We start from the raw sequence: 21,504 nt of genomic DNA, 5'->3' as shown, positions 1-21,504 counted from the left end.
AGCCTCGCACGGCGAGCGAGGATTTATCCTGCGTGAGCGGATAGCGATACCGTGTGGATATATAAAAACAATCAAATATTTCTGTGGAAGTGGAGACCAAACACAGTAATCTCCCCCCAAAAAGTTAGTGACCACAAGATGACCAAATTATGACCTTGATGAGATCTGATCAACACGATTAGGGTCTGTACTAAACATACATAAACAATTTACAATGTTCATAGGCCTACAGTTTAACAGTTAAAGGACGTGGTGCTTTTCAGCACCATGGACAGCAAGGCCTGCAGCTTCTTCACCGCACGCAAATAGTAAGCCGATTTTACAACAGGTGAAAACTTTGAAATGTCCAGTATTTCAATGATCATTTAAATGAGTGACAAAAAAAGAAAATAACAATGTCATAAGGACCTATAGAAGACATATAATGGAGTCATTACGGCACACATTTCGTTCACTGAACTGTAATTCTTACCTTCTCTTTGTGGGGTAATGTCTGAGTTCTGTTAAACGTGTCATTTCCATTAATACTGATCAGTTCTGCATCTGCAGGTGGATACGGAGCGGGGAAAACCACTACGTCACTCTTCAGTGTGTCTGAGCTGAAACACACGTCATGCTGCTGAATAGATTTAGAGTAAGACCAGCTTCCGTCAGGGTGTGTGGTGATCATTGGGGCGCTGTACCTTCTGAAACTGTCCTCTGTCCTGTGGCATTGTACTGCTATTAAACTGATGAGGCTCAGTAAAAATATCACTGACACCGAGGCAATGGCGATCAACAAATACAGGTTCAAATCAGAGAAGTTCTCCTCCTTTCTCGGCACATTTCTGAATTGAGTCTGGATTTCACCTGTACTTTCAACCACCACTACATCAATAGACACAGTCGCTGACAGTGAGGGTTCTCCGTTATCAGAAACCAACACGACCAACGGGTGAGTTTTCAGGTCATTGTCACTCATTCTCCTCTTAGTCCTTAGTTCCCCGGTGCTGGTTCCGATTCGGAAGAGGTTGGTTCCCTTGGGCTCAGAGATGTGATATGAAAGCAGCGCATTGTAGCCAGAGTCGGCGTCTACAGCCCTGATCTTGACCACAAAGTAGCCCGCTTCAGCAGAATAGGGAACGTTCTCAGCGTTAACGGAGCCGTGTTCAGAATAGGGCGCGAGAATCCCAGGACTGTTGTCATTCTCATCCAGGATAAAAACGTTCACAGTCACGTTGCTGCTGAGTGGAGGAACACCAGAGTCTGTGGCCTGAACTTTGAACTGGAACGTTTGTATCTCCTCATAGTTAAAAGACTGCAGACTGATTATATCTCCAGTATCCGAGTTTATATTTACAGATGATGATATTGGAACACTTTTATCTAATAATGCATATGTCATCTTTGAGTTTTCTTCGGAATCTCGATCAATAGCTGAAATCGTAAAAATGACGTCTCCTAACAGACTGTTCTCTTTCACATAAACATTAATCACGGGTTTTGAGAAGAGAGGAGCGTTGTCATTCACATCAGAAACGTGTACAGTAATAACGCGGGTGCTGGAGAGAGGCGGAGTCCCTTCATCCGTAGCTGTGATGGTGACATTATACTGAGAAGCACTCTCCCTGTCAAGAGGCCCCTCGACCACTAAGGAATAATAGTTTTTATAGTTGGACTTTAATTTAAAAGGAACAGACCCAAGAAGTTTAGAGTAAGTTAGGCCATTTTTCCCTCCATCTTTATCTATCACTGTTACCAAGGCGACCACGGTCCCTATCTCAGCATCCTCTTTTACTGGGCTCATAAGTGATGTTACTGTGATTTCAGGAGCATTGTCATTGACATCAATAACTTCTACTAACACTTTACAATAACCACTGCGAGGCGAGGAGCCTTGGTCCGTTGCTTGTACACGTATTTCATATGCAGCGTTTTTCTCGTGATCCAATATCCGTTTTACAGTAATTTCACCACTTTGCGAATCTAATGAAAAATCATCAGCAGAATTCACATTTCCACGTTTCATAAAACTATATGCAATGTCAGCATGTGTACCTTCATCTAAATCCGTAGCTTCTAGCATCAATATTGTTGTCCCTACAGATACATTTTCATTAACGCGGACCGTGTAAAGTGGTTTAGCAAATGTTGGCGAGTTATCATTGACATCAATCAGGTTAACAATGATCTGTAACGTTCCGGATCTTGGAGGTTTTCCTCCATCTATTGCGGTCAGTGTGAGCTGGATAACGGGCTGTTTCTCTCGGTCTAAAGCTTTCTGCAGCACTAACTCAGCAGACACACTCTGCTCTCCACCGCTCTGTACATCCAGGGAGAAGTGTTCATCCGGGCTCAGCTTGTAGCTGTTTACCGAGTTACTGCCCGTATCTGCGTCATTCGCAATCGGTAGAGGATATCGCTCTCCAGAGGAGGAAGACTCTGATATGTTAAATATATGAAAGCTTTCTAGAAATGTCGGTGCATTATCATTGATGTCTAATATATGTATTTCAATACGGTGAATAAGCATAGGATGGCTCAATATGGCTTCTATATTTAAGGAGCACTTTGCGGTATTCGGACAAATCTGCTCTCTATCTGTCCTCTCGTTAACGTACAGAATCCCCGTTTTCAAATTCGCCTCAAAATACCTCTTACTCTGTCCTGATACAATCCTTAGACCCCTCGACTCCAGTTCGTGAACATTAAGGTTTAAATCCTTAGCGAGATTCCCCACAAAAGTGCCTTTGTCCACCTCCTCTGAAACGGAGTAAGAGATCTGCGCTGCAGACCAGTCAAATAAACAAAGCAACGCGACGCACTGAATCCAAACGCGTTCTCTTTGTCTTCGACGACCCATCGCTGCTTGGGCAAAACAACTGAATCCAAGTAATGGTTTTGTACCCATGAAAACTCTCGATTATTCCGTTATATGCCAGAGATCCTGTACAGCCCAGCCCTCTCCGTCTCACCACCATTCGAGAGTTTCTCTTCACAATACGCTGGAGACTGGTGGCGCTCGACTCTTTTTCATTCAGAGAGGAGGAGTTATAGTATCTCGATAACTTCTCTCCCATTTATGGTCCATAGTGACACCGTGTGTTACTTTTATAGATATATTATTCTTAACATTACAATGTATTTTTTTACAGTTTTTTTTTTTTTTAAATACTGAGATAACCTGAGGTAGACAACCTCGTGTTGATCATTCACTCACAGAAAGGCCTATATATGTAAAAGTCAAAATGTTCTGTTAAATGAAAAACAAATGGAAAGCATAAGAAAAGTAAATCACCCTCATGTAATGAAATAAGTGTCATCTTGTGTCATCTTCGGATAACAATGGCAGAAGCTATAAGAATCAATTAATTAAACAAACACGAGACATTGATCACACCAGCAACATGCTGGCCTATCAATCTAAAATGAACGCTCATCAGCAGAGAGCGAGAACGGTTTCAGCAACATCGACAGCACTTGATAAGCGTTCACGCTTGCTGAACAAACCTTTTGACAGGTTTGAAATGGATAAAGTTACAGTATGCACCTATAGGCTTATAATGTCAATGGCAATTGTGCAGTCTATCATCAATCTGAAACATGACGTAAATGTATATTTGCCATGCGTTGTAAACTTTCGTGCCTATTTTCTCACAATACCTAATATACGTACAACTTTGTTGGGATTTGACACATTAACACATTCGTGAAGCGCAAAACTATTGCACAGCGTAGCAGGAAGTAATTTACACCTTGAACGCTTGGCGCGAAGATTAAGCACTGAAGTTTAGCGCCTTTTCAGAACATGGACAGCAACACTAGCTCAATCAAGCCAGGAGGCCATACGCACTGGTCAAAACAAATCCAATGTGACAACTCTCGAGTGGGGGGCTGTTTTCAAGGTAAGACTAACTTATAAAATAATATTATTTGACTTCTAGGAGTTCAAAGGAGAAATACAGATATAATTCAATAGAAAAATAGTAAATAGATAGCATGACGACCATCACTTCTGAGCACGCATGAATGTGATGTTTCATATGAAAAGCTACAAAACATAGTCAGGGTAAAAAAAGAGTATTCAGTACATTACATGAAACAAAAGACAAAAAACAGGTAGCCAAAACGGTGATAGATTTCAGAACCATGGGCAGCGCCTATATGTCTATCTTGGCAGCGAGCAAAAGAGTACGGCATTTTTCTAACTTGAAAAGGCAGTAAGATGTCTATTATTTAATTGAACATGCAAATGAGATCGAGAAGAAAAGTTCAACTTCATCCAAAGACATTGAGAAACACAACAAAGCAACAACAAAGGCTAATTAAAGGATGGATTTCTGGGTTAAGTGAAACTATAGATCTTACCTCCTCTTTGTTGGGTAATGTCTGAGTCCTGTTAAACGTGTCATTTCCGTTAATACTGATCAGTTCTGCATCTGCAGGTGGATACGGAGCGTGGAAAACCACTACGTCACTCTTCAGTGTGTCTGAGCTGTAACACACGTCATACTGCTGAGTAGATTTAGAGTAAGACCAGCTTCCGTCAGGGTGTGTGGTGATCACTGGGGCGCTGTACCTTCTGAAACTGTCCTCTGTCCTGTGGCATTTTACAGCTATCAAACTGACGAGGCTCAGTGAAAATATCACTGACACCGAGGAAATGGCGATCAACAAATACAGGTTCAAATCAGAGAAGTTCTCCTCCTTTCTCGGCACATTTCTGAATTGAGTCTGGATTTCACCTGTACTTTCAACCACCACTACATCAATAGACACAGTCGCTGACAGTGAGGGTTCTCCGTTATCAGAAACCAACACGACCAACGGGTGCGTTTTCAGGTCATTGTCAATCATTCTCCTCTTAGTCCTTAGTTCCCCGGTGCTGGTTCCGATTCGGAAGAGGTTGGTTCCCTTGGGCTCAGAGATGTGATAAGAAAGCAGCGCATTGTAGCCAGAGTCGGCGTCTACAGCCCTGATCTTGGCCACAAAGTAGCCCGCTTCAGCAGAATAGGGAACGTTCTCAGCGTTAACGGAGCCGTGTTCAGAATAGGGCGCGAGAATCCCAGGACTGTTGTCATTCTCATCCAGGATAAAAACGCTCACAGTCACGTTGCTGCTGAGTGGAGGAACACCAGAGTCTGTGGCCTGAACTTTGAACTGGAAAGTTTGTATCTCCTCATAGTTAAAAGACTGCAGACTGATTATATCTCCAGTTTTTGAGTTTATTTTTACAGATGATGATATTGGAAGGCGTGTTTCTAATAACGAATACGTCATCTTTGCATTTTCATCTGAATCTGGGTCAAAAGCAGACATCGTATAAATGACGTCTCCTACCGGACTGTTCTCTGTCACATAAACATTAGCCACGGGTTCAGAGAATCGAGGAGCGTTGTCATTCACATCAGAAACGTGTATTGTAATATCGCTTGTGCTGGAGAGAGGCGGGGTCCCTTCATCCGTAGCTGTGATGGTGACATTATACTGAGAAGCGCTCTCTCTGTCAAGAGGCCCGTCGACCACTAACGAATAATCGTTTTTGTAGTTTGACTTTAGTTTAAAAGGAACAGACCCAACAATCTTAGAGTTGGTAAGTCCGTTTTTACCTCCGTCTATATCAGTTACTGTCACCAAGGCAACCACTGTCCCTATCTCAGCATCCTCCTTGACAGGGCTCATGAGTGACGTCACGGACACCTCAGGAACATTATCATTAACATCAATAACTTCAACTAACACTTTAGAATAACCACTACGAGGTGAATGACCTTGGTCCGTAGCTTGCACACGTAGCTCATATGCTGCGTTTTGTTCATGATCCAATTTAGATTTTACAGTAATTTCGCCACTTTGTTGATCTATAGAAAACACATCGGCCGAGTTAACACTACCACGTTTGCTAAATGAATAAACAAGTTCACTATTCACACCCTGGTCTAAATCTGTAGCTTCCAACATTAATATTCTTGTCCCTAAAGATACATTTTCATTAACACGGACCTTGTAAAGTGGTTTAGCAAATGTTGGCGTGTTATCATTGACATCTATTACGTTGACAATGATCTGTGAAGTCCCGGATCTAGGAGGTTTTCCTCCGTCTATAGCGGTCAGTGTGAGCTGGATAACGGGCTGTTTCTCTCGGTCTAAAGCTTTCTGCAGCACTAACTCAGCAGACACACTCTGCTCTCCACCGCTCTGTACATCCAGGGAGAAGTGTTCATTCGGGCTCAGCTTGTAGCTGTTTACCGAGTTACTGCCCGTATCTGCGTCATTACCTATCGGTAATGGATATCTATCTCCAGGTGAAGATGATTCCGAAATGTTAAACGTGTGATTTTGTTCAAGGAAGATCGGTGCATTGTCATTTGTATCTAAGATATGCACCTCAATGCGGTGGAGCTGCATTGGATCCCTCAATATGGCCTGTATGTTTAAAGAGCACTTCACCGTAATCGGACAAAGCTCCTCTCGGTCTATCCTCTCGTTAACGTACAGAATCCCCGTTTTCAAATTCGCCTCAAAATACCTCTTACTCTGTCCTGATACAATCCGTAGACCCCTCGACTCCAGTTCCTGAACATTAAGGTTTAAATCCTTAGCGAGATTCCCCACAAACGTGCCTTTGTCCACCTCCTCTGAAACGGAGTAAGAGATCTGCGCTGCAGACCAGTCAAATAAACAAAGCAACGCGACGCACTGAATCCAAACGCGTTCTCTTTGTCTTCGACGAACCATCGCTGCTTGTATAAAGCAACTAATTATTCAAGTAGAATATATTGAAATATCCATCAAGCCTACAAAATCTGTAAGATAGATCCTATACTAGCCTCCTGCCCAGCCCTCTCCGTCTCACCACTATTCGAGTGTTTCTCTTCACAAAGTGGTCTGGACTGGTGACACTCGTCTCTATCTCATTCAGAGAGGAGGAGTCATATAATTTCGGCGACTACATTAATTTCTGTGGTCTATAGCGACACCATGTGCTAATGTTGTACATAGTCTATATTACTAGCGTAAAATACGGGTGTATATTATCGATGTCTGTTTCTAGTAACCAATCTGATTATTTGACTTGTTAGAATACTGAGAAAGTGCAGTAGACCACATCGTGTTTGACATCGACACCCGGAATGCCTGTGCATTTGAAAGGACAACCATTATATTCAATGCAAAACACAAGGAAAGTAGCTGAAGGAAAGTCAACGTAACATAACTAAATAGATGTTCAGATAGTCATGTTTTGATAACAATGACAGAAGCCATAACAAAGACACCCATTGATGTACAGAGCTCAAGGAGTCAACAGTGGGATTCTGTCAAGACGGCAAATACATCATTCTCAAAAGTGAACGTCCACGTTGAATCTTTTTCATTACACCAGTGACAAGAACACTGCCTGCCCCCCCCCCCCCCTCCCACCAGCAGAGAGCAATAATGGTTTCAGCACCATGGACAGCTCTCTGTGAGATTTCACCACTTCCTCAACGTTGGAAACAAATATCTACTGTTGAAATGGATAAAGATGAAGTATGCACCATTTAAACGGACAATGTTAAGGGTAATTGCGTAGCCTATATTATTAATCTGTAACATGATGGATGTGTATTTCCTATACGTCGTAGAAGGTTCTGCCTATCTTCTCACAATACTATACTTACTACAATACCCTACCACAGAGTCAAAGAAAGACATTCATATGTCATAGAGCAGGGGTATTCAACTCTTACCCGGGGTCCGGAGCATGCTGCTGTTCTGTTCTACCTGATCATAAATTGCACACACCTGGTGAACCCAGGTCGAAATCAGTCCCTGATTAGAGGGGAACAATGAAAAAATGCAGTGGAACATGCTTCGAGTTTCAGAGTTGAGTTATGAGGGTCAAAGAGCACTGAACGCTTGGTGCGAATCCTTCAGCTCTGAAGTTTAGCCCGCTTTTCGAACCATGGACAGCAACACTCATTCAGTTAGACAAGGAGGCCATGCGCACAGTGCAAAACAAAGCCAATGTGACAACTCTCGAGTAGAGGGACGTTTTTAAAGTAAGATGAACTTAGAAAACAATACTATTTGACTGCAAGTTCAAAATAGTAATACACTGATCATTCAAAAGCAAAATCGGCCCAGTTATGTACAGTTCTTACCTCCTCTTTGTTGGGTAATGTCTGAGTCCTGTTAAACGTGTCATTTCCGTCAATACTGATCAGTTCTGCATCTGCAGGTGGATACGGAGCGGGGAAAACCACTACGTCACTCTTCAGTGTGTCTGAGCTGAAACACACGTCATACTGCTGAGTAGATTTAGAGTAAGACCAGCTTCCGTCAGGGTGTGTGTTGATCACTGGGGCGCTGTACCTTCTGAAACTGTCCTCTGTCCTGTGGCATTTTACTGCTATTAAACTGATGAGGCTCAGTAAAAATATCACTGACACCGAGGCAATGGCGATCAACAAATACAGGTTCAAATCAGAGAAGTTCTCCTCCTTTCTCGGCACATTTCTGAATTGAGTCTGGATTTCACCTGTACTTTCAACCACCACTACATCAATAGACACAGTCGCTGACAGTGAGGGTTCTCCGTTATCAGAAACCAACACGACCAACGGGTGAGTTTTCAGGTCATTGTCACTCATTCTCCTCTTAGTCCTCAGTTCCCCGGTGCTGGTTCCGATTCGGAAGAGGTTGGTTCCCTTGGGCTCAGAGATGTGATAAGAAAGCAGCGCATTGTAGCCAGAGTCGGCGTCTACAGCCCTGATCTTGGCCACAAAGTAGCCCGCTTCAGCAGAATAGGGAACGTTCTCAGCGTTAACGGAGCCGTGTTCAGAATAGGGCGCGAGAATCCCAGGACTGTTGTCATTCTCATCCAGGATAAAAACGTTCACAGTCACGTTGCTGCTGAGTGGAGGAACACCAGAGTCTGTGGCCTGAACTTTGAACTGGAAAGTTTGTATCTCCTCATAGTTAAAAGACTGCAGACTGATTATATCTCCAGTATCTGAGTTTATATTAACGGATGATGATATTGAAACCCTTTTATCTAATAATGCATACCTAATCTTTGCATTTTCTTCGGAATCTCGATCAAATGCATAAATTGTATAAATGACGTCTCCTACCGGACTGTTCTCTTTCACATAAACATTCATCACGGGTTCTGAGAAGCGAGGAGCATTGTCATTCACATCAGAAACGTGTACAGTAATAACGCTGGTGCTGGAGAGAGGCGGGGTCCCTTCATCCGTAGCCGTGATAGTGACATTGTACTGAGATTCACTCTCTCTGTCAAGAGGCCCGTCGACCACTAAAGAATAATCATTTTTATAGTTCGACTTTAGTTTAAAAGGAACAGACCCAGGAAGTTTACAGTTGGTGATGCCATTTTTACTACTATCTTTATCTGTCACTGTCACCAAGGCGACCACTGTCCCTATCTCAGCATCCTCTTTCACTGGACTCATGAGTGACGTTACTGAGATTTCTGGAGAATTGTCATTGACATCAATAACCTCAACTAATACTTTGCAGTGGGTGCTACGAGGCGGAGTGCCTTTGTCTTTAGCTTGAACACGAATCTCAAAAGCGGAGTTAATCTCGTAATCTATACTCCCCTTCACAGTAACTTCTCCGGTTTCAGAGTTAACGGTAAAAACATCGGGGGCGTTTAAACTCCCGCGACCAATAAGAGAATATTCTATTTCACTGTTAATTCCCTCATCTAAATCTGTGGCATTGAGTGCTGCAACAATAGTACCAAATCGCACGTTCTCAGTAACACGAAATTTGTAAAGCTGTTTGTTAAAAACTGGAATATTATCGTTAACGTCTTGCACATTGATAATTATAACTAACGTCCCTGATCTAGGCGGTTTTCCTCCATCTATAGCGGTCAGTGTGAGCTGGATAACGGGCTGCTTCTCTCGGTCTAAAGCTTTCTGCAGCACTAACTCAGCAGACACACTCTGCTCTCCACCGCTCTGTACATCCAGGGAGAAGTGTTCATTCGGGCTCAGCCTGTAGCTTTTTACCGAGTTAATGCCCGTATCTGCGTCATTCGCTATTGCTAGAGGATATCGCTCACCGGGAAAGGAAGATTCAGCTATGTTGAGTATATGCAATTTCTCGAGGAATGATGGTGCATTGTCATTGATGTCTAAAATAGTGACATCAATACGGTGGAGAAGCATTGGGTGGCTCAGTATGGCCTGTATGTTTAAAGAGCACTTTACCGTATTCGGACAAAGCTCCTCTCGGTCTATCCTCTCGTTTACGTACAGAATCCCTGTTTTCAAATTTGCCTCAAAATACCTCTTACTCTGTCCTGATACAATCCTTAGACCCCTCGACTCCAGTTCCTGAATATTAAGGTTTAAGTCCTTAGCCAGATTCCCCACAAACGTGCCTTTGTCCACCTCCTCTGAAACGGAGTAAGAGATCTGCGCTGCAGACCAGTCAAATAAACAAAGCAACGCGACGCACTGAATCCAAACGCGTTCTCTTTGTCTTCGACGACCCATCGCTGCTTGTACAAGATGAACAAATCCAATAGTAAATAGTTACATATCATTGAAACCTAAAAAAATCCGTTATAGAGACCGTGAACAGCCCAGCCATTTCCGTCTCACCACCAATCGAGTGTTTCTTTTGACAAAGCTCTCGGGACTGATGACGCAAGTCTTTTTCTCATTCAGAGAGGAGGAGTCATAGAATATAAACGACTACTATAATTTCTGTGGTCTATAGCGACACCATGTGTAATGTTGTACATAGTCTATATTACTCATGTTAAATAAGAATGTATACTATTTCACGTGTTATTATCATTTCACTTGTTAGAATATTGAGACAAACTCCAGTAGACCACATCGTGTTGGATTTTCACTACCCAAAATGCCTGTGTGTTAAACGGAAAAACGTTCTATTCAATGCAAAACACAGAGAAAGTCGGTGAAGAAATGTCAACCTAATCTAATGAAATAAATATTCAGATTGTCATGTTCTGATAACAACGACAGAAGCCATACCAATCAAGGACGAGTGAAAACGCAAAAGGGACATTGATAAGCAAAGCCCAAAGGGTTAACAGTGTGAGAGTGTCCAGATTGCTGAAACACTTTTCTCTGACGTAAATTTCACTTTGCATCTATTGCATTACACCAGTGACAAGTATTCATCTAAAAAGAACACTGCCTCTCATCAGCAATAAGCAAGAACTGTTGCAGCACCATGGACAGCACTTAGTAAGATTTCAGCCTTGGAAACAAGTAGACACGGGTGAAATGGATAAATATACAGCACGGACCTTTAAGCTTACAATGTCAATGGCAATTGTTTCGCCTATAAGATCAAGCTGCAACATGATGCAACTGTATATTTATCCATTCGTTGTAAACCTTCCTGGCTATTTTCTCAAAATACTCTACATACACCTTTTCTGGGATGTGACATATTAAAACAATCCTGAAGCACAACACTTTTGTACAGCGTCATAGAAATCAATTCATACGTTAAAGCGCATTAAACACCGGGCGCTTCAGCTTTGAAGTTTAGCTCGCTTTCAGAACCATGGACAGCAACACTCGCTCTATCAAGCCAGTAGGCCAGGGTACCCCAACTGATGTTTTTAGTTGTCCCCTCAAGTGTTCAGAGATATTATTTTTTCTTCACATTTTCATTGTTGGACATAAAAGACTGTAACGACAGGAAATGAGCTCCAAGTGATTTTAATTGAAGAAATCTGTTCCCAAGTATTCACACACATAAAAGAGAGACGTGACCGTATACAAATGTAAGCAAGGTTTGAAGTGATTATGTTTCAGTCAAACATTATATCTGTTTGGGCTACTTGCAGGCAATATGCAATCTACAAATTATTTGCAATCATAAATGCCTGGTTCGAGCCCTTAATACTGATTGGCTGACAGCCGTGGTAAATCAGTCCGTATACTACCACGGGTATGACAAAATATTTATATTTACTGCTCTAATTACATTGGTAACCATTTTATAAAAGCAATACGGCACCTTGGGGGGTTGTGGTACATGGCCAATATACCACGGCTAAGGGTTGTATCCAGGCACTTAGCGTTGGGTCGTGCATAAGATCTAACCTTAGCCTTGGTATATTGGCCATATACCACACCCCCTCAGGCCTTATTGCTTAATTTTGATCCGGTCCCGATCGTCCAATCAAGAAACAAAATCGTCCAGAGGCTGAATCTAGTTGATGATCCCTGCAGTAGGCCATAGGCGGAGTGTAAAACGATGTGACTACTCTTCAGATGTCTGATTTCAAGGTAAGAGAAACTGAGAAATGCATATTATTTGAATGCAAGGCATTCAAAATATGAATATAGATGCTGTACAATTTTATAGAAAATAGGCCTGTTTAGGTGTAGATCTTACCTCCTCTTTGTGGGGTAATGTCTGAGTCGTGTTAAACGTGTCATTTCCATTAATACTGATCAGTTCTGCATCTGCAGGTGGATACGGAGCGGGGAAAACCACTACGTCACTCTTCAGTGTGTCTGAGCTGAAACACACGTCATACTGCTGAGTAGATTTAGAGTAAGACCAGCTTCCGTCAGGGTGTGTGGTGATCATTGGGGCGCTGTACCTTCTGAAACTGTCCTCTGTCCTGTGGCATTTTACAGCTATTAAACTGATGAGGCTCAGTAAAAATATCACTGACACCGAGGCAATGGCGATCAACAAATACAAGTTCAAATCAGAGAAGTTCTCCTCCTTTCTCGGCACATTTCTGAATTGAGTCTGGATTTCACCTGTACTTTCAACCACCACTACATCAATAGACACAGTCGCTGACAGTGAGGGTTCCCCGTTATCAGAAACCAACACGACCAACGGGTGAGTTTTCAGGTCATTGTCACTCATTCGCCTCTTAGTCCTTAGTTCCCCGGTGCTGGTTCCGATTCGGAAGAGGTTGGTTCCCTTGGGCTCAGAGATGTGATATGAAAGCAGCGCATTGTAGCCAGAGTCGGCGTCTACAGCCCTGATCTTGGCCACAAAGTAGCCCGCTTCAGCAGAATAGGGAACGTTCTCAGCGTTAACGGAGCCGTGTTCAGAATAGGGCGCGAGAATCCCAGGACTGTTGTCATTCTCATCCAGGATAAAAACGTTCACAGTCACGTTGCTGCTGAGTGGAGGAACACCAGAGTCTGTGGCCTGAACTTTGAACTGGAAAGTTTGTATCTCCTCATAGTTAAAAGACTGCAGACTGATTATATCTCCAGTATCTGAGTTTATATTAACGGATGATGATATTGAAACCCTTTTATCTAATAATGCATACCTAATCTTTGCATTTTCTTCGGAATCTCGATCAAATGCATAAATTGTATAAATGACGTCTCCTACCGGACTGTTCTCTTTCACATAAACATTCATCACGGGTTCTGAGAAGCGAGGAGCATTGTCATTCACATCAGAAACGTGTACAGTAATAACGCTGGTGCTGGAGAGAGGCGGGGTCCCTTCATCCGTAGCCGTGATAGTGACATTGTACTGAGATTCACTCTCTCTGTCAAGAGGCCCGTCGACCACTAAAGAATAATCATTTTTATAGTTCGACTTTAGTTTAAAAGGAACAGACCCAGGAAGTTTACAGTTGGTGATGCCATTTTTACTACTATCTTTATCTGTCACTGTCACCAAGGCGACCACTGTCCCTATCTCAGCATCCTCTTTCACTGGACTCATGAGTGACGTTACTGAGATTTCTGGAGAATTGTCATTGACATCAATAACCTCAACTAATACTTTGCAGTGGGTGCTACGAGGCGGAGTGCCTTTGTCTTTAGCTTGAACACGAATCTCAAAAGCGGAGTTAATCTCGTAATCTATACTCCCCTTCACAGTAACTTCTCCGGTTTCAGAGTTAACGGTAAAAACATCGGGGGCGTTTAAACTCCCGCGACCAATAAGAGAATATTCTATTTCACTGTTAATTCCCTCATCTAAATCTGTGGCATTGAGTGCTGCAACAATAGTACCAAATCGCACGTTCTCAGTAACACGAAATTTGTAAAGCTGTTTGTTAAAAACTGGAATATTATCGTTAACGTCTTGCACATTGATAATTATAACTAACGTCCATGATCTAGGCGATTTTCCTCCATCTATAGCGGTCAGTGTGAGCTGGATAACGGGCTGCTTCTCTCGGTCTAAAGCTTTCTGCAGCACTAACTCAGCAGACACACTCTGCTCTCCACCGCTCTGTACATCCAGGGAGAAGTGTTCATTCGGGCTCAGCCTGTAGCTTTTTACCGAGTTAATGCCCGTATCTGCGTCATTCGCTATTGCTAGAGGATATCGCTCACCGGGAAAGGAAGATTCAGCTATGTTGAGTATATGCAATTTCTCGAGGAATGATGGTGCATTGTCATTGATGTCTAAAATAGTGACATCAATACGGTGGAGAAGCATTGGGTGGCTCAGTATGGCCTGTATGTTTAAAGAGCACTTTACCGTATTCGGACAAAGCTCCTCCCTGTCTATCCTCTCGTTTACGTACAGAATCCCTGTTTTCAAATTTGCCTCAAAATACCTCTTACTCTGTCCTGATACAATCCTTAGACCCCTCGACTCCAGTTCCTGAATATTAAGGTTTAAGTCCTTAGCCAGATTCCCCACAAACGTGCCTTTGTCCACCTCCTCTGAAACGGAGTAAGAGATCTGCGCTGCAGACCAGTCAAATAAACAAAGCAACGCGACGCACTGAATCCAAACGCGTTCTCTTTGTCTTCGACGACCCATCGCTGCTTGTACAAGATGAACAAATCCAATAGTAAATAGTTACATATCATTGAAACCTAAAAAAATCCGTTATAGAGACCGTGAACAGCCCAGCCATTTCCGTCTCACCACCAATCGAGTGTTTCTTTTGACAAAGCTCACGGGACTGATGACGCAAGTCTTTTTCTCATTCAGAGAGGAGGAGTCATAGAATATAAACGACTACTATAATTTCTGTGGTCTATAGCGACACCATGTGTAATGTTGTACATAGTCTATATTACTCATGTTAAATAAGAATGTATACTATTTCACGTGTTATTATCATTTCACTTGTTAGAATATTGAGACAAACTCCAGTAGACCACATCGTGTTGGATTTTCACTACCCAAAATGCCTGTGTGTTAAACGGAAAAACGTTCTATTCAATGCAAAACACAGAGAAAGTCGGTGAAGAAATGTCAACCTAATCTAATGAAATAAATATTCAGATTGTCATGTTCTGATAACAACGACAGAAGCCATACCAATCAAGGACGAGTGAAAACGCAAAAGGGACATTGATAAGCAAAGCCCAAAGGGTTAACAGTGTGAGAGTGTCCAGATTGCTGAAACACTTTTCTCTGACGTAAATTTCACTTTGCATCTATTGCATTACACCAGTGACAAGTATTCATCTAAAAAGAACACTGCCTCTCATCAGCAATAAGCAAGAACTGTTGCAGCACCATGGACAGCACTTAGTAAGATTTCAGCCTTGGAAACAAGTAGACACGGGTGAAATGGATAAATATACAGCACGGACCTTTAAGCTTACAATGTCAATGGCAATTGTTTCGCCTATAAGATCAAGCTGCAACATGATGCAACTGTATATTTATCCATTCGTTGTAAACCTTCCTGGCTATTTTCTCAAAATACTCTACATACACCTTTTCTGGGATGTGACATATTAAAACAATCCTGAAGCACAACACTTTTGTACAGCGTCATAGAAATCAATTCATACGTTAAAGCGCATTAAACACCGGGCGCTTCAGCTTTGAAGTTTAGCTCGCTTTCAGAACCATGGACAGCAACACTCGCTCTATCAAGCCAGTAGGCCAGGGTACCCCAACTGATGTTTTTAGTTGTCCCCTCAAGTGTTCAGAGATATTATTTTTTCTTCACATTTTCATTGTTGGACATAAAAGACTGTAACGACAGGAAATGAGCTCCAAGTGATTTTAATTGAAGAAATCTGTTCCCAAGTATTCACACACATAAAAGAGAGACGTGACCGTATACAAATGTAAGCAAGGTTTGAAGTGATTATGTTTCAGTCAAACATTATATCTGTTTGGGCTACTTGCAGGCAATATGCAATCTACAAATTATTTGCAATCATAAATGCCTGGTTCGAGCCCTTAATACTGATTGGCTGACAGCCGTGGTAAATCAGTCCGTATACTACCACGGGTATGACAAAATATTTATATTTACTGCTCTAATTACATTGGTAACCATTTTATAAAAGCAATACGGCACCTTGGGGGGTTGTGGTACATGGCCAATATACCACGGCTAAGGGTTGTATCCAGGCACTTAGCGTTGGGTCGTGCATAAGATCTAACCTTAGCCTTGGTATATTGGCCATATACCACACCCCCTCAGGCCTTATTGCTTAATTTTGATCCGGTCCCGATCGTCCAATCAAGAAACAAAATCGTCCAGAGGCTGAATCTAGTTGATGATCCCTGCAGTAGGCCATAGGCGGAGTGTAAAACGATGTGACTACTCTTCAGATGTCTGATTTCAAGGTAAGAGAAACTGAGAAATGCATATTATTTGAATGCAAGGCATTCAAAATATGAATATAGATGCTGTACAATTTTATAGAAAATAGGCCTGTTTAGGTGTAGATCTTACCTCCTCTTTGTGGGGTAATGTCTGAGTCGTGTTAAACGTGTCATTTCCATTAATACTGATCAGTTCTGCATCTGCAGGTGGATACGGAGCGGGGAAAACCACTACGTCACTCTTCAGTGTGTCTGAGCTGAAACACACGTCATACTGCTGAGTAGATTTAGAGTAAGACCAGCTTCCGTCAGGGTGTGTGGTGATCATTGGGGCGCTGTACCTTCTGAAACTGTCCTCTGTCCTGTGGCATTTTACAGCTATTAAACTGATGAGGCTCAGTAAAAATATCACTGACACCGAGGCAATGGCGATCAACAAATACAAGTTCAAATCAGAGAAGTTCTCCTCCTTTCTCGGCACATTTCTGAATTGAGTCTGGATTTCACCTGTACTTTCAACCACCACTACATCAATAGACACAGTCGCTGACAGTGAGGGTTCCCCGTTATCAGAAACCAACACGACCAACGGGTGAGTTTTCAGGTCATTGTCACTCATTCGCCTCTTAGTCCTTAGTTCCCCGGTGCTGGTTCCGATTCGGAAGAGGTTGGTTCCCTTGGGCTCAGAGATGTGATATGAAAGCAGCGCATTGTAGCCAGAGTCGGCGTCTACAGCCCTGATCTTGGCCACAAAGTAGCCCGCTTCAGCAGAATAGGGAACGTTCTCAGCGTTAACGGAGCCGTGTTCAGAATAGGGCGCGAGAATCCCAGGACTGTTGTCATTCTCATCCAGGATAAAAACGTTCACAGTCACGTTGCTGCTGAGTGGAGGAACACCAGAGTCTGTGGCCTGAACTTTGAACTGGAAAGTTTGTATCTCCTCATAGTTAAAAGACTGCAGACTGATTATATCTCCAGTATCCGAGTTTATATTTACAGATGATGATATTGGAACACTTTTATCTAATAATGCATATGTCATCTTTGAGTTTTCTTCGGAATCTCGATCAATAGCTGAAATCGTATAAATGACGTCTCCTAACAGACTGTTCTCTTTCACATAAACATTAATCACGGGTTCTGAGAAGAGAGGAGCGTTGTCATTCACATCAGAAACGTGTACAGTAATAACGCTGGTGCTGGAGAGAGGCGGAGTCCCTTCATCCGTAGCCGTGATAGTGACATTGTACTGAGATTCACTCTCTCTGTCAAGAGGTCCGTCGACCACTAAGGAATAATAGTTTTTATAGTTGGACTTTAATTTAAAAGGAACAGACCCAAGAAGTTTAGAGTAAGTTAGGCCATTTTTCCCTCCGTCTTTATCTATCACTGTTACCAAGGCAACCACGGTCCCTATCTCAGCATCCTCTTTTACTGGGCTCATAAGTGATGTTACTGTGATTTCAGGAGCATTGTCATTGACATCAATAACTTCTACTAACACTTTACAATAACCACTGCGAGGCGAGGAGCCTTGGTCCGTTGCTTGTACACGTATTTCATATGCAGCATTTTTCTCGTGATCCAAATTCCCTTTAACAGTAATTTCACCTGTGTCTTGATCCAGGGCAAACATATCAGCAGGATTTGTATTCCCCCGCTCAATAAATGAATACACAAGTCTACCGTTGATTCCGTCATCTAAATCAGTAGCACTGAGTGTTACCACTGTAGTCCCAAAAGGCACAATCTCAGGCACACTGGCCTTATATAACGGCTTGCTAAAAGTAGGTGAATTATCATTAACATCTATGACATTCACAACAATAGGCAAGGTCCCGGATCTAGGAGGTTTTCCTCCATCTATTGCGGTCAGTGTGAGCTGGATAACGGGCTGCTTCTCTCGGTCTAAAGCTTTCTGCAGCACTAACTCAGCAGACACACTCTGCTCTCCACCGCTCTGTACATCCAGGGAGAAGTGTTCATTCGGGCTCAGCTTGTAGCTGTTTACCGAATTACTGCCCGTATCTGCGTCATTCGCAATTGGTAAAGGATATCTCTCTCCAGGGTATGAAGATTCAGATATGTTAAACGTAGAAAACTTTTTATTAAATGATGGCGAATTGTCATTGATGTCTAAAATAGTGACCTCAATACGGTGGAGAAGCATAGGATGGCTCAATATGGCCTCTATATTTAAAGAGCACTTAACCGTATTCGGACAAAGCTCCTCTCGGTCTATCCTCTCGTTAACGAATAGAATCCCTGTTTTCAAATTAGCCTGGAAATACCTCTTACTCTGTCCTGATACAATCCTCAGACCCCTCGACTCCAGTTCCTGAACATTAAGGTTTAAATCCTTAGCGAGATTCCCCACAAACGTGCCTTTGTCCACCTCCTCTGAAACGGAGTAAGAGATCTGCGCTGCAGACCAGTCAAATAAACAAAACAACGCGACGCACTGAATCCAAACGCGTTCTCTTTGTCCTCGACGACCCATCGCTGCTTGCACAAAATGAATAAATCCAATAGTAAATAGTTACATATCCATTAAATCTAACAGAAATCCGTCAGATAGATCCTGTACATTGCCCAGCACTCTCTGTCTCACCGCCATTCGAGTGTATCTCTTCACTATAATTTCGGGACTGATGACGCTGTCGCACTTATTCAGAGAGGAGGAGTCTTTGAATATCAGCGGCTACATTCATTTCTGTGGTCTATAGTGACACCATGTGTTACTGTTACACATAGTCTATATTACTCATGTACAAGAAGAATGTTTATTATTATACTTGTTAGAATAGTGAGATAAAGTCCAGCAGACAACATCGTGCTGGATATTTACCACACGAAAGGCCTATGTGTTTAAATGGACGAACGTCCAATGCAAAACCCAGGGAGCGTAGCAAAATAAACAATCTCATCTAATGAAATAAATATTCACGTCGTCATGTTCTGATTAGAATGACAGAAACTATAACAATCAAGGACGAGTAACGCGGAGCAAAGCCACACAAGGGACCGTGACATCTGAAAAGCTATAGGGTTAACAGTATAATACCAAGACAGCAAAACAAATTATACAAAGCAAATTACCACGTTGCATCAGTTCCAATACATCAGTGACAAGCATCAATCTAAAAATAACAGTCCCCAAATCAGCAATAAGCAATAATGGTTTCAGCAGCACGAGAGCACTCGGTAAGATTTCATCGCCTGCTGAACATAGACCTTTGGAAACAAATATATACTGTTGAAATGGATAAAGATGAAGTATACACCATTTAAGCTGACAATGTTAAGGGTAATTGCGTAGCCTATATTATTAATCTGTAACATGATGTGTATATTTCCCATACGTCCCTGCCTATGTCATCCGAAAATATACATACAATTTGCTGAGGTTTTACACCTTCACGAGGCACAACAATATTTCACAGCGACATAGAAAGCAATTCACACGTCATAGAGCATTAAATCTACAGCTCTGAAGTTTGGCGCGCTTTCAAAACCATGGCCAGCAACAATCGCTCTGTCAAGCAAGGAGGCCATACGCATAATGCATAACAAAGTCAATAGGACAACTTTAGAGTGGAATGCTGTTTTTGAAGTGGAAGAAACAATATTATTTACTGCAAGGAGTTCAAATGAGTAATGCAGGTATGATGCAGCAGCCCAGCCTCACATTCAATTCGCGCATATATGTACAAAATGTATTTCAGCAGATTTCGTGCGTTTTTGTGCATTTTTGGGGTGTTTCAATTCGTTTGAAAATACACAAATTTCTGTGCTACTTAATTCGTGCGAAAATACACGAATTTCTGTGCTACTTAATTCGTGCGAAAAGACACGAATTTAACCAGTAGGCGACACACAAGCCGTTGCAACAACCATAGACGCGATCGCCTGTATTTATTTATTTTACGTTATGAATATATAGATATTTTGTATTTTTTTAACCATATAACCATAAGAGGTTATATATATATTGTATTTATTTAATCCCTATTAAAACATTGTGGTTTTATGCCTATATGTACTGTTTTCGATTTTTTCTGAACAGACTTTTCAGGATAGAATGAATGTAAGCAATGCATGATAGTTAATGGTGTTTTATTCGGTTGTAGTTCCATGTATTTCTTAAAAAATAAACGTGTAAACCATTTTTATTGAACAGAATGTAACTGAAAATACAATGGCAGCCTTTCCATTGTCCATCAATAACAAAACATTTTTTTTTCGTATAACATTTGGGGAAACGTATGCAGTCATTGTAGTCTTACATTTTGTTGGCCAACCAAAATTACCAAAACGTTAACTCATAATAAGGCTAGGGTGGCTGAGTGTAATTACATGGCTCTGAGTGTAAGCACCTTTTCACTAGAAACGTTCTTGTGTTCAAATTACCGTCAGTGCGAAATAGCTAGAAAGCTTTCGTATTTCCACTTGGCTGCACCTACGGTTACGATAACGATAAATCAAGTGCAATACCTGCGTCGACCTGTGTCGAGCAGCTAAACACCGGAAAGCTTCTAGCCTACCGGAAAGTTACAAGAAGAACAAGAATAGTTACCTCATCCGGTCATGTGACACTCTGGATGCCCCCTAAAAGCAATTTAAACCGTTTTGAAAAATGACGCCTGGTAACCCCAAAAAATTACCAGGTGCATGAAAAGTTTGGACTTTTTTGAAAACCTCCATAAATCACTCAGGCCATTGACTCGAGAAGAAAAAAACATAAAATATTCTCCAGAAGAAAAAACAGAATATTTTTTGAAAACCTCCATAAATCACTCAGGCCAGCACCCATTGATTTGGGGCGGTAGTATAGCGCTCCCAGAGCGGGTATGGAAGTCTGGATCCCCCCTAAAAGCATTTAAGGCTCTGTGTGTCTTTAAGCACCATACTTTTTCACTCCATCCTTGCTGTGTGTGTGTGTGTGTGTGTGTGTGTGTGTGTGTGTGTGTGTGTGTGTGTGTGTGTGTGTGTGTG

At 42.1% G+C, this 21,504-nt stretch overlaps 3 protein-coding genes across 23 annotated transcripts in view; all 3 read right to left on the bottom strand.

Moving 5' to 3' along the window:
* Positions 1 to 21,504, bottom strand: part of LOC129827747 (protocadherin alpha-C2-like) — a 217,925-nt gene that overhangs the window by 69,040 nt on the left and 127,381 nt on the right. For 2 of the 21 annotated variants that reach the window (XM_055888881.1, XM_055888880.1), the window contains exon 3: positions 14,760 to 16,264. The exons of 15 other annotated variants lie outside the window; for them this stretch is intronic. In XM_055888881.1, the coding sequence (XP_055744856.1) occupies positions 16,181 to 16,264 (84 nt within the window). In that variant the 3' untranslated portion in view covers positions 14,760 to 16,180. Of the gene's footprint in view, positions 1 to 472; positions 3,974 to 4,328; positions 7,320 to 12,381; positions 16,265 to 21,504 lie in introns of those variants that run through there. 4 more of the 21 variants (XM_055888882.1, XM_055888872.1, XM_055888870.1 and 1 more) reach the window with 4 other exon arrangements.
* Positions 7,445 to 12,375, bottom strand: LOC129827752 (protocadherin alpha-2-like). Its single transcript, XM_055888886.1, has one exon. The coding sequence runs from the start codon at positions 10,491 to 10,493 to the stop codon at positions 8,082 to 8,084; it is 2,412 nt and encodes an 803-aa protein (XP_055744861.1). The 5' UTR covers positions 10,494 to 12,375; the 3' UTR covers positions 7,445 to 8,081.
* Positions 16,346 to 19,148, bottom strand: LOC129827754 (protocadherin alpha-8-like). The gene has a single exon (XM_055888888.1). The coding sequence runs from the start codon at positions 19,007 to 19,009 to the stop codon at positions 16,604 to 16,606; it is 2,406 nt and encodes an 801-aa protein (XP_055744863.1). The 5' UTR covers positions 19,010 to 19,148; the 3' UTR covers positions 16,346 to 16,603.

The sequence above is a fragment of the Salvelinus fontinalis genome, chromosome 29, assembly GCF_029448725.1.
Source record: "Salvelinus fontinalis isolate EN_2023a chromosome 29, ASM2944872v1, whole genome shotgun sequence".
Lineage (NCBI taxonomy): Eukaryota > Metazoa > Chordata > Actinopteri > Salmoniformes > Salmonidae > Salvelinus > Salvelinus fontinalis.
Note: the sequence above shows the minus strand (reverse complement) of the source record. Positions and strands in the feature narration are given on the sequence as shown.